Source organism: Microchirus variegatus (assembly GCF_963457635.1).
Source record: "Microchirus variegatus genome assembly, chromosome: 7".
Lineage (NCBI taxonomy): Eukaryota > Metazoa > Chordata > Actinopteri > Pleuronectiformes > Soleidae > Microchirus > Microchirus variegatus.
Genome location: NC_139808.1, coordinates 19941196 through 19953951, shown reverse-complemented (window position 1 = coordinate 19953951; position 12756 = coordinate 19941196). Strand labels below are relative to the sequence as shown.

General features: G+C 41.6%; 1 protein-coding gene across 1 annotated transcript in view; it reads left to right on the top strand.

The window, feature by feature from the left end:
* Positions 1-64: 64 nt before the first annotated feature.
* The window catches only part of LOC310929234 (dnaJ homolog subfamily C member 16-like), a 15674-nt gene continuing 2982 nt past the window's right edge, over positions 65-12756 (top strand). The window contains exons 1-13 of the mRNA XM_083891955.1: positions 65-265; positions 428-494; positions 1762-1907; positions 3103-3278; positions 4130-4314; positions 4768-4872; positions 6970-7128; positions 7371-7501; positions 9905-10082; positions 10446-10628; positions 10720-10796; positions 10940-11020; positions 11919-12008. Of these exons, the coding sequence (XP_083748081.1) occupies positions 78-265; positions 428-494; positions 1762-1907; positions 3103-3278; positions 4130-4314; positions 4768-4872; positions 6970-7128; positions 7371-7501; positions 9905-10082; positions 10446-10628; positions 10720-10796; positions 10940-11020; positions 11919-12008 (1766 nt within the window). The 5' untranslated portion in view covers positions 65-77. The remainder of the gene's footprint in view (positions 266-427; positions 495-1761; positions 1908-3102; positions 3279-4129; positions 4315-4767; positions 4873-6969; positions 7129-7370; positions 7502-9904; positions 10083-10445; positions 10629-10719; positions 10797-10939; positions 11021-11918; positions 12009-12756) is intronic.

Sequence of the window (12756 nt, the reverse complement as noted above, 5' to 3'; positions counted from 1 at the left end):
CAGCTTTGAAGCCGTACTTCTCCACCGGGTAGCTCGGCGGCTAGTTGACTGACGTTAGCGTTGAACCAGGACGAGCAATGACGAGCAGGAGAAGCAGCCGACATCCTGTGTTATGTCCGGCCTTTCTCGCCATCTTTCTCCTCACTTTGAGTTTGCACGCGGTGAATTCAGGCTCTGACTATGACCCTTATAGAATCCTGGGAGTCAGCAGGGGCGCCAGTCAAGCAGAAATCAAGAGGGCGTACAAGAACCTCGCTAGAGAATGGTGAGTGATTGACATCAGGCAGCAGCATCACATGTGATCAGCACTATTAACAGCTGTCATTTAACTCATCCTCTGGTCCATTTTAACAGGTTAAACCATCCTTATCCTCATGGGTGTAGTAGTAATTGTCATAACGTCACTTTGTTTTTCTATTTTGTGTAGGCACCCAGACAAGAATAAGGACCCCAAAGCTGAGGACACGTTCATTAAGATTTCTAAGTCTTATGAGGTGAGTTAAATTCGTCCCAGGCCACATAGAGACAAACACCCATTCACATTCACACCTATGGTCAATTTTGAGTATTTAATTTGCCTAATCCCCAAATCTACATCCTTTTGGACACACACACACACACGGGGATGACATGCAAACTCCATGCATGACGGCCCTTGTTCCGACTGGGTCTTCTTGCTGCAACGACAAGTGTCAAAATATGTCTCAATATTTTATTTACAGTCTGAGTAAAGTGATGACCAATATCTCCTCCGACATCTGTCACCCCACAGGAAAACGTTGTTAAAGAGGAACTAGACCGGAAGTTCCAATTAACGCTGTTTTTAGTGTGTATCTGCGTCATTACCTTGTTTATGAAGCCCTGAAGTTTCGAAACAAACAGTTCAGCCATTGCTGAGAACGCTGTGTTTTATTGTAATCTCGGGCTCAGCGAGATCTCTGAAAATCCCGTTATAGTTACGTAAACATCGGTTCTCCGGAACAGCCGATCGTCCTACTCCAGGCACTAGTCCGGGCACATCCGGTTGCGTACATTGAACCGCAGAAGAAGAAGAACGTCCGTTGTTGAGGTTGAGGTGTTTCACGAGTGAGTCAGTGTCTTCTGACTCTGGGTCTGACTCCGGGTCAAAGTCATAAAAGGGACTGCGGCGGGGAGTCGTGAAGAAGCTATTTTTAAACACTGTTAAAACAATGTTTTGATAATGAGGAGCAGTGCATCCACCATTCCAGAAGGGGGAGCTGCGCTTCTGAGAGCGGGTGTGCCGAATGTCACTTCCGGGTATTGGCCAATCACAACACAGTCTATCTTCTCAGGCGAGATTTATGTCTGAAATAGTGCTTCAAAAAGGACAGATTTCTATCGGCTTGTTTCCAGCAACTGGGAGGTTTTTGACTATAAAAACAAGTTAATATATGTAAGTAGACCTCCATAACTAACATTATGTGCAACAGGACCACTCTATGTGACCTTTAATAACCATCTCTCCATATTTGAATGATTAAAGCAACATTTTCTGGTCTGAAATGCTGGGGGCACGTTCAAGAACAGACACATACACAACCGTTTATGCTTTATTATGGGCCAAAGCAGCTGAACATCCTTGGTCATTAGTGTTTGTACAGTGTATTTACACTGCAGTATCAAGCAATACTTGACACAAACACAGAGCTGGTTTAGCTCGAGTCCTGCCTTCTACTGTATGTTCTTCTTTTTCTATCACTTATGCCCTTTCACTTCTGCCACATTTTGTTTTCTCCACAGATTTTGTCAAACGAAGAGCGAAGGTCCAACTTTGACCGCTACGGCCAGATGGATGAAAACCAGCCCTTTGGCCAGTCGCAGCATCAGGGTTTCCGCAGCTTCCACAGCAGCTTTTATTTTGATGAGTCTTTTTTCCATTTCCCCAGGTACTCCACCCATGTCGCTCAGTCAATCAAGAGAATGTTGACGACAAATATGATAATATGTCGGTTTTAGCTTCTCAGATGGGAAGATTTGCTTGTATTTCTCAATTTCAAAACATTGAAAACTGAGCCCTTTTTTTAACCTTATTTCACACAACCACCACTATTGTGACACACCATGTTCTTGTTAATTTGAGTTTTCAGGATTCCCATCATATCTTGTTACAAACATCCATCCATCTGCATAGATGCAGTAATGGCAAAAAGATAATCAAAAGTTGCTGTGACCTCACTAAACTACATATTTGACGGTAATGCAAGAATCTATACATGACAAAATACACCCGAAATACACCCTCGCTTTGATTTGATTCCCTAAATTCTTCTTTACATGTAATAATATAGGCAGAATGCGAACTTGAGTGGTTGGTGTATGGATGGAACTCTTCAGCAGTAATTATAGGGTTGCTATTTGGATTTTTCCCCAACATTTTGCAAATTGCTTTAAAGGAAAAAAAAAAGGGAAAAATGCTCATAGATTTACAGACTAGAAATACCTGCTTGTGGATTTCAATTAGCTGTTATAGGTACGGACGTCTGCCTTCAGTCAACAATAATTACATTGAAATGTAAACTCATCAGGGACACACATCTAACCAGTCAGACTGTGTGTTGTTAATGCCCTGACGTGAAATGATGCAAATAGGCAAATCCATGCAGCTGAGACTGTTAACAAGCAAATGTGACCTTTCTCTAATCATTAATCCGTCTCCAATCTGTGCTGAAGCAGTGAAATTATGAGTTTTAGACTCCTGAACAAAGGAAGTGCTCTTCTTTTTCAATGTTGTTTGTATTCTGGTATCATCTGGTATTTTTCTTTTTCTTTTTATCAAGTCAACTGTCTAAACCCCAGCTTATCATAACTCCACCTGTGTCTTCCTGTGATGTGTTTTCCCCCTGGTATTAATAATTTTTTCACGTAATCTTGTCAGGCTTAGTGTGAACAGAGAAAGTGTGTCAACATTAATCTCTAAATTATTTGTAACTTGTAAAAAAGTGTGTAATTTATTACCGTGGTTATGCAAGTATCACTTGAACTAATATAGAGATTTCATGTGTCACCGTTGAAGTGCAAAGACCACAACTCCAAAAAACCCCCCCCAAAAAACAGTTTTTTTTGTTTCTTGTCATCTTCCAGGTCCAGGGACTTTGCAGACAGCAAGTACCTGCTTCACCACGCGCAGTTTAACAGCGAAGTCCTTCCAGGCAGCCACAAGAGGCCGTACCTAATCAAAGTGACCTCTGAGTGGTGCTTCGCTTGCATCCACATTGAGCCTGTGTGGAAGGAGACGGTGCAGGAGCTGGAGCCGCTGGGTAAGTCTGATGACACCAGACTCCCATGAGTCTACCCCCAGGACAACCTCAGGATTGAGCTTGGTTTTCCTAAAAGCATCCTAACACAGGGCTGATGTTGGCTCAGTTAAAGGCCATTAGGACAAATGTATGTTGTGTGTTGCGATGCTTGACAGAGAGCTGGGCTTTTCTTTAATTATTCATTGCCGTTTATTTGTTCCTCTTGGCTCCCTGGTACAGAGTAGAGTAGAGGCGAGGGACCTATTTAGGCTGATGTATCAGTTGGCCCTTAAAGTACAATATATCCCGTTTGTAATTGTAAACCATTGCATTTGACTGTGATCCAGAGATAAAGTGTGGGATTTGAGTTTAGTAGAATAAACATGGATGAGCTTTACCTGGGTGTCGATCCAGTTTGGTCTGTCAACATTTGGACAGAACTAGGAGTTATGCATATTAATGTTTCTGGTGACCTGAGGAACAGAGTCCGATCTACTATGAAATGTAAGACTGAAATTGAGACTACTTGATCTTAGAACTGGGCCGAACCAGGCCACAGAAACCTGTAGGAAGCAAGGTTACTACCATGTTTTTGTTGTTTTTTTTTAACCTGAAAATGTAAAACTTTTATTACACATCACATTGGAATTTAAATACATTTTAAGGTACCAAGCCAAAACATGGCTCCATGGCAGACTTGATGCTAAAAAGCTGCTTTGCCTGACACACACTCTGGTTTAGGGCTTTGCATTATGCTAACATTATCTCAGTAGCAGATTACTATCAGCTATGTCGCTCCCCGTTTGGTCCTTGTAGAACAAAACGTTTAGAACCCCTGCACTACAATAGCAGTCTATTTCTGTTTACACCAGGTGTGGGCATTGGCATTGTGGACCTGGGTTATGAGCGTCGCTTGGCCAACCAGCTGGGCGCTCACCGTGCCCCCTCCATCATTGGGCTGGTGAACGGCAGGGTGACCTTCTTCCATCAAGCTGTGGTACGAGAACACCTGCGGCAGTTCATCGAAGACCTGCTGCCCCACAAACTGGTGGAAAAGGTAACTAACTAACTGAAAACCCTGACCTACTTCTCATGATGACTATTTGGTTGGTTTTCCTCATATACAAAATACATGAATATACCTCACATGATTATTTTACATATAGATTTATTCGGGTTGTCACTTTTCCAAATTATATTACACACCATGCTTTCGTAGAAATACTTCCACACGCTGCTTCTCAGATGCTTTGGTGTGATTGTCAGCTCAGGAGGATTGTTTAGCTTGTGTCCTCCAGTTTTACTGCAACACAACATAACAGCAATTTCCTGTTTTTGTGGCAAACCAAGAGGACCAGCTCTGCTATGAGCGCCCTCTGCTGGACCTTGCTGTAATTAAATGAGTGTGTTTGATGTGCTTCTGAACTGTTAATATTAGCTTCTCAAAACCTTCTCATCTGAAAGTCTGCAGAATACATTTCTTAACTATTCGTTTCTTCTGTTTCTCCAGATCACAGATAACAACTATCTGGCCTTCCTGGATAACTGGCATGTGGAAAATAAGCCCAGCATTCTCGTGTTCGATCAAGTTCCAGTTGTTCCTCTACTGTACAAAGTAAGCCATGTATTTGCTTAGCTCATGCACACAGACTCAAGTTTGTGCAGCTATCCTTTCAGAGACTCTACATTGACTTCCATTCATTTTGACGGCCGAGTCAAAGCTTTATTGTTAACCTTAATCATAACCAGTTAATGTCTAACCCTAACCTTTAGCTAACCACAATTAAAAAACAATTCTCAGGCATGAGCTTTTCCCTGATTAGGACTAGGTTTTGGACTACTGGTCCTGACAAGGTCAGTGTTTATGCCAGAAAAGGTCCAAAAGAGGTAACAAATATAAGTGCACACTAGGGGTGGGAAAAAGAATCGATTCTTCGATGCATCGCGATTCTCTCTAGAACGATTCCGAATCGATGCGGATAAGTTAATAATCGGAATTAAAAAAATTTTTTTTTACTTCGCCTGCTGCAACATTCTGTTCGCTTCGCTCTCTGCAGAGCCAGGGTTTCCCCCAGTGTATTATAAGCCTAGCGGGCCGCCAGGCTTTGCGTTGCTTGTTTATTTATTTAAAATAGATTTTTTTATACACCTCAGCTTTTTCTATACCGGGGAACAAGAGCGCACGTTCCCTCATGTAATCCGCGCAGCTCAAGCTTGTCCAGGTGCCGATTGAAACCCAAGTCACACTATCAAGGGCGTCATTATTACGGTTACATCGTTCTTGTCAATAAAGATATTATATTTAGGGATGCACTGACAATTTGGCGGTCGAAACAGAGCAAGTTCACGGTGGAACAGAGCCTGTTAAACGCAGGAAAGTCTCTTGGCTAAAAAGTGAAACTTGGCTGCGTGCGGCACAGATTATGAACTCCCCGCGACCCGCGACATTGACTTCACAGCAGAGAACATTCTCTCTCTTTGAGCAGTTAACTAAAGACATCAGCTCATCTGATGCATCTGTCATTCCCGTAATTGCAGCGTTAAAGCGTCTTCTTTCACAAAGATTAAGACCACGGAGTGAAAACGATGAAAAGTGCGCCCTGCTCTTCAGAGTCTGTCACCACTCAGTTTCACTCGGTTCACCTGCACTTCATCACGACTGTACTCGTCATAAAGATAATTATTTTTATGTGGGGATAAAACACGTAGAGAAATGATCCAGTCTGCTTTAGATCAAATCAAAATCAAAAGAGCGCTTGGAGACGCAGGAGCGCAGGAGCGACAAACGGCGCAGGAGAGGGAGAAGAGAACAGCGCAGGGGCGGTGCGCCGAAATAAAAGGGCTGTCTGCAACAGATAAGGCAGATGAGGGAGCACTACCACATTTATATTTATGTTGCTTTATCTTACTTTTAAATGAGTAGCCAAGTATTAAAGTAAAAAATTGTTGCATCGAGATGCTTCGAGATGCATCGATAATCGGTTTAGAATCGAATCGTTGACCTCTGAATCGTAATCGAATCGAATCGTGAGGTGCCAAGAGATTCCCACCCCTAGTGCACACACAAACACACAGGTAGTTCATAGTCTAACATCAGATGCAGAGTTGTTTGCTTTAATAAGTGACCATACACTGAGCTGCTTCACTCACAGCTTGAATGTTGTAATGTTGCTGTGTCATGGTTTTTAGGGATGGGAATCGGTATCTGTCCGATACTGGTCAGACAGATACTACATATCGTAAGCTTCACTATAACTGTAAAAATTTAAATAAAGATCAGTAAAAGCATTTAAGTTGTCTGAAATGATGTAGTATTTAGTATTAGTATTGTAGATATATTGGTATAGGTAGATACTCAATTTTCTCAATCGGTATCGGACACAAAGACATGGTATCGTCCCATCCCTAATGGTTATGAATGCATTCATTATTTATTTACTTTTTTGTATTTTGGTTTTATGGGTGTAAACTGTTGAACTAAATTGTGGGATAAATACATAGAATTTTCTGAAAGTAAGGGAGTAGATAAATTACTGCATAAGCAGCTACAGGGATGTTTGTCTATTTTCTATAATGTCAGTAAACATTTCACATCCATTTTGACAGTTATACCTATTTATTGTATATGACTGAAGGCAGATATTGCCACATTCTGTACTCCTTTTACTGTTATTATTTTGGGCCACTCTAATCTTCCCTCCCTCCTCTCCAGTTAACAGCGTTCGCCTTCAAAGACTATGTGCGCTTCGGCCACGTGGACCAGGGTGGCACGCATTGCACTCGGCTCCTCCGGCAGTTCAACATAAACACGTACGCACCCACCATGCTGCTGTTTAAGGAGGACACGGAGAAGCCTGTCGACATCATCCAGGTACACAATTAGCCAATAGCTACACCTGGTACGAATACTATTTTGTATAGTGTTCACCCAAAGACTTCAACCAAAACCAGTATTCAGCAGAGCAACTTAAACATTACTCCAGCTATATATGAACATGCTGACTAGGTTTGACCTGGTTTGTAGCCTGCAACTTTATTTTTACCAAGTTTTTGCACATTGTCTCCACTTAAAGTCGCTTGCACTCATTTTTCTTTCTTTCTATTTCTATATAGGCCAGAGGGTTGAAGCGACAGATCATGGATGAGTTTGTCTCCAACAACAAGTTCCTGCAGGTGCCACGGCTCGTCAACCAGCAGCTTTTCGATGAGCTGTGTCCTATCAAGCAGTTCCACCGACGGAGAAAGTAAGGCTTTCTCAAACAACATGGCCCTTAAAGGAGCCGCAGCAGTAATAGCACACTTTGGGCCTGATTTACTAAAGCTTTGCGCGTGCAAAAACGTGTGCAAACTGGATTGCACACGCAGATTAGCGTTGATGCTGATCTACTAACAGGGCGCAGCGAGGAGTGCGTCCCTCAGACGGGCAAAATAGCACTCGCATCCCATTTAGCGTTCTTGCCTTAATGCATATGCAATATGGGGCGTTTACACGCTATTTTGCGTGTGATGGGAGGAGAAAATGTTAATATGTTATTTTAGCACGCGCAAAGTGATTTATCAAACCTGAAACTGATTGCGGTGCTTATTTTTGCATCTATATTTAGCACATTTGAAAGGCAGGTCTTAACTGGCACAGCGGTGCGCACACATGGCTGCGGTTATTTAAAGTTATATTATATTTGTAAATCAGGAAACTACTCTTATTTGGTATATCTGAATAAATTAAATATAGATATCCATAGGAGAAATGCGTGTTTGTACTGGTATGGGCTTACCTTGGTCTGCAGTTTATGGTTCAAGGAGGGGTCGTACGCAAGGAGGGGTCGTGCCTATGTTCCCCGGTTAAGACCGGATGAACGGGGAACCCCGCTTTACCTTAACGGATCCAGCTCTAACCTGGTCTACTCTCGGTGCACGGCGAAGTGCAGGCGGCACAGTGCGCACACGTCACCAAAACCTCACAGGCAGGTTACCCTTACCCTTCCAGTTCCAGGCACATTTAAATGCAATAAATAATCACAACAATCACTATTTAATGTAACTATCTAAATCAGCTATAGATATATCATCTATATCGATTGTCCCGTCGCCTCTGACGTCAGATCAAAGGCTGTTGGCACACGTAATGGAAACTCAGCCTGACTGAATTAACACAGATGAAACCAGTCTCACCTTGACTCAGGTTAAACTAATTAAATGAAATTGAAACTGGGTTAGCAAGTCTACATTGTCTAATCTATCGACACAATAGACAGGCATTCAGCCTTCACACGCTAAATACCTGGGGCCTCATGTATAGTACGTACGCAAAGAAATTCTCAGATTTATAAAACCGTGCGTACGCCGAGTCCTGCTCACCTTCTCTTTATACATCCCATCAAACGTGAAACTGAGTAGAGGTGAATGAGTAACTGAGTGGTGGAATAACATTTTTGCAGTTATTTTGTTATCGCATGGATTAAAATGCGATAAAGAAATGTTCTACTCAACATTCAAGTCCCATTTTCTTACAACAAATTAGTTTGTAACTTTATTTTGGAGCGTTTAAAACATTGTAGACTGGCTTTTGTGAATGTCTTCATGTCAGCAGCTGTGTGTCTGTTTACATAAAGAAAATATTAATTTGTGTTAAATCAATTTCAGTAAATAAGACTTAAAGAAATGTGTGACTCATTCACACACACGCGCAGGATCAGTTTTGTCTTCAGTGTCCTCTCTGAACTTATCCACACGTTCAAACGTACGTGGTGTATCATTGTTGTTTGTCACAGAATAATTCATGTTTGTCGCTGTAGACACATTAATAATATTATTTTGAAACACTCTGATAAGTTTCAGAGCTTAATATTGCAGCGTCTCTACCTGACAAGAGTTTGAGGAGCGCTCCGCAAATTCTCACGGCAGCTCGAGAGTTTGCGCTGCAGTCCGCAAGGTTCCACGCCAAGTACATTTTTATAAATGCCATCGTGTGCGTGAAAGCAAGCGTACGCCGTCTTTTTGTGCGTACGCACGGTTTATACATGAGGCCCCTGGAGTTCTTTCCACCAATTTATTCAGAACTGAAGAAGCCTATTGGATGAAAGGTGAAACATGTGCATCTAAAACAAGTACAGTTGCCTAAAATTCACAGACGGAACACAAAACATATTATTTTTTATTATTTTCTATATCTTTATTGAATTTATTAATTTGTGAAATCATAATCTTTATTTTGTTCCCAGGGTCAAAAGGAATACATTTACCATGTCAAAAGTTATTGCTTTTCTGTGTCTAAGCAATTAATTGTCAACTATCTTGATCATCAATTGATCGGTTCTCTTGTTCTCTGAGTTTTCAGTGTCTTAATTGAATAGCATCTGGTTTCTTTGATCTATTTTGTGTTCGTGGACAAAGTAAGACATTTGAGATCATCGTCATTTCGTGGTTAAAGAAACACCGAGCAACAAATAATTGTTAGTGGCAGCATTAATGAACACATTAAACAAAGAATTGTTTATGTATTGCATCTAATCGAACTGAAACCAAATGGAATCATATGGAACCGACTTGTTCAATAATAAAACAAATATTGCTCCTGAGTCATTCTGTGCTCAGCATTATCATGTTCTCAAGACTTTTTGGACTGACTTGAGTGTGTTTATTTGCAGGTACTGTGTGCTGCTGATCACTGGGGACGACCAAGCTTTTCATCCAGGTAACAAGGCTTTCCTGGATTTCGCCTCCGCGAACAAGAAAGACGTGCTGCGCTTTGCATACGTCTACCAGCGTCAGCAGCAGCCTCTCTGTCAGGCACTGCTGCACAACCAGTTTTCAATGTCACCTCAGGTCAGTGACAAACGCACACAAGCAAAAAGCCTAACGTAACATTTTTACAGCAAAGCAAAGCAAATTTTTAAAAATGCGATAAATATATGGGACTACAACAACAATACCTACATATGTACTGTGAAGTTGCACTGTGTGATCATAGTAAATGACGAATGCATAATGTAACTAATGTACACAATGTTCAATGTAAACATTGATGTTTTTAATGATTAACCTGGTTAGAGAGAAATATCTCAATTAATCAGTATCTGATAGAATCAAATTGGGACGTTGTGACTCGGAAGCAATTAGATTTGGTAACTGTATTGCGATATCCAGTCCCTATTTAATCGTATGGATCTTTAACACCAATAATGACAGGTGGTGATTCTCGAGAGGCGAAGCCAGGCTGGGAAGGTGCTGTACCGATCCGTGAGCGGTGGCTGGAACGGCAGCGAGGAAGATAAGTATCGTCTCCACGAACAGCTGGAGCTCCTCCAGAAGGACCCCACTTATCTGAGCTTGGACACCACTCTGCCAGAACTCAACAATGAGATGGCTCCTGTAAGTCACAGCACACAAACTGTTGGGTTTCTCTTTTCCTTTCTCTATTAAAATAATGTCTCATTGCAATTTTTTTTAAATCTCTTATCAGATTTTTATCATTCAGTGGATGAATGCTGCCTCTGATTACATCCTTCAAATATACGATGACCTTCTCTACTCAAACTGGTAAGTCAAGTAGGAAGTCTGGTTCTGCATCATGATGAGGAGATGCCAAGAGTCAGAATTTACTCTAGTCTTGTTCTACCCATAATGCACCTCCTGTGATGCACCACTCACTCATATTGCCTCTTTTGTCTTTTCTCCTTAAGGCGAGAGATGATGCCCATCCTGTCCTTGATCTTCTCAGCTCTTTTCATTCTTTTTGGCACTGTCATCATCCAGGCCTTCAGGTAAGAGGCCCTCAAGACATTGTCTGAAACATATGCCTCCACGTGACTCGAAATTAATTATGATTTATGCAATAATACTGATTTGCTCTGCAATGGAAGGTTATTTTTAACATGTGTTTGAATCAATTGTAGTTTGTACACGGTTATTCCTGACTAGGACTTCAGCCGAGCCTAAAACTGTTGCTCCAACAAAACAATATTGCTAAATAATTTGGATTCTGATGTATCCCCCCTATTCACACCAAGCCCAATGTGATTAAGTGAATATTATAACACAATAAAAATCATGCTTAACTTGAAGACACACATGGAGTCAGCATCTCATGATGAGCTGTTGGTCATAGTCATTTATTAAATCAAATAAATCCCTGTGTGCAACCACAACTGAAGTAAAGAGCAGAGATGCTTGGTTTAGGCTTTAGGTCAGACCTTTTTTTACTAAAGATTATATTTGTCCATAAAATTTTCATCCTATTACATCCAATTTCCTCCAACAAAATTCCATCTCTAATACAAGTTTAAAAAGTATTAATAACATGCAAACTAGAAAAGCACTCGTAGAGCGCAGACCTCCGACCAAGGCAGCTCATTGCCTACAAAATACACCCTGCCGTCGTGCAGCGTGTACGGATCACGCCCAAAATGTAATCCTTTTAATTGTTCCTGGTCCCATTGCGGACGTTTCCTGGAAATGTAAAATCTGTCAGTGACTTTTCGAGTTATGTTGCTAAAAGACAGACAGACAAACAAGCAAACTCTGGCGAAAAACAAATACCTCCTGGCGGAGGTCAATAAAGGGCTTGGATAATATGGTATACAAAGGCCGTAGGTCTGTCATCATCACCCTGCACGACAGCAGGGTGTATATGACAATTTCCTCTCTGTGCTGTATTTTCAGCGAGCCAGCTGAGAACAAACCCCGGAAACCAAAGCCACAGGAGCAACAGCAAACTGAAGACGAGGCATCGAGTAGAGCGAACACCTCAAGGTAATGTAGTGAAACGAAGCAAACGCGTGCTGGATGAAAAGATTCACAACCATGGTTCAAATTACGGGGAGCTACATTGACGCATCGAGGGGTCCATTTCGTAGTAAATAGTAAAATATGTTGCCATAATCGCCCAGCCCTTGTATCGACATTCGAAATTCTTGCGACAGATCGTGCACACATCGGCAGGAATAACATCGACATTCGGCTACAAAATTCACAACATTAGCAGCATATAACATCTCCCCCACCAGTGAGCAGAACAAAGGCTCTCCGATGTCAATCACTGCAAAGCAGCTGCCGAGCCCATGGAAACCATCCCCAGCAGCATCATGCTTTCCATTAGATTTCAAGAACTAATCATGACGTTACCATACAATAACCATATTTGGAAGGCCGCGCCGCCTGGACTGCTGCTTGCTGAAGTGAATCAATTTCACAAGCGTAAAAAAAATTGACAAGCATGCTTTGCCCCGTTCTCAACTTAAATGTACCAATCACTCAACTGATGGTTTCCTCTACTTCAAAATCACTTGATTGCAATCATGAGGCTAATATTTGGCAGATTATACCTCACCTATTCCTTTTTATTTGTTTGAATAACTTTAAATATGCCAGTACAAGCCATAAAATGCTCAATTGCACTTGTCATTAAGTGATTGCAGCTCCTACCTCGTATTGTAAAGATTTTAATCACTTGATTTCATTCTACCCCAACCCCCGCTTGGTCGCTGCGCTCCCTCAACAT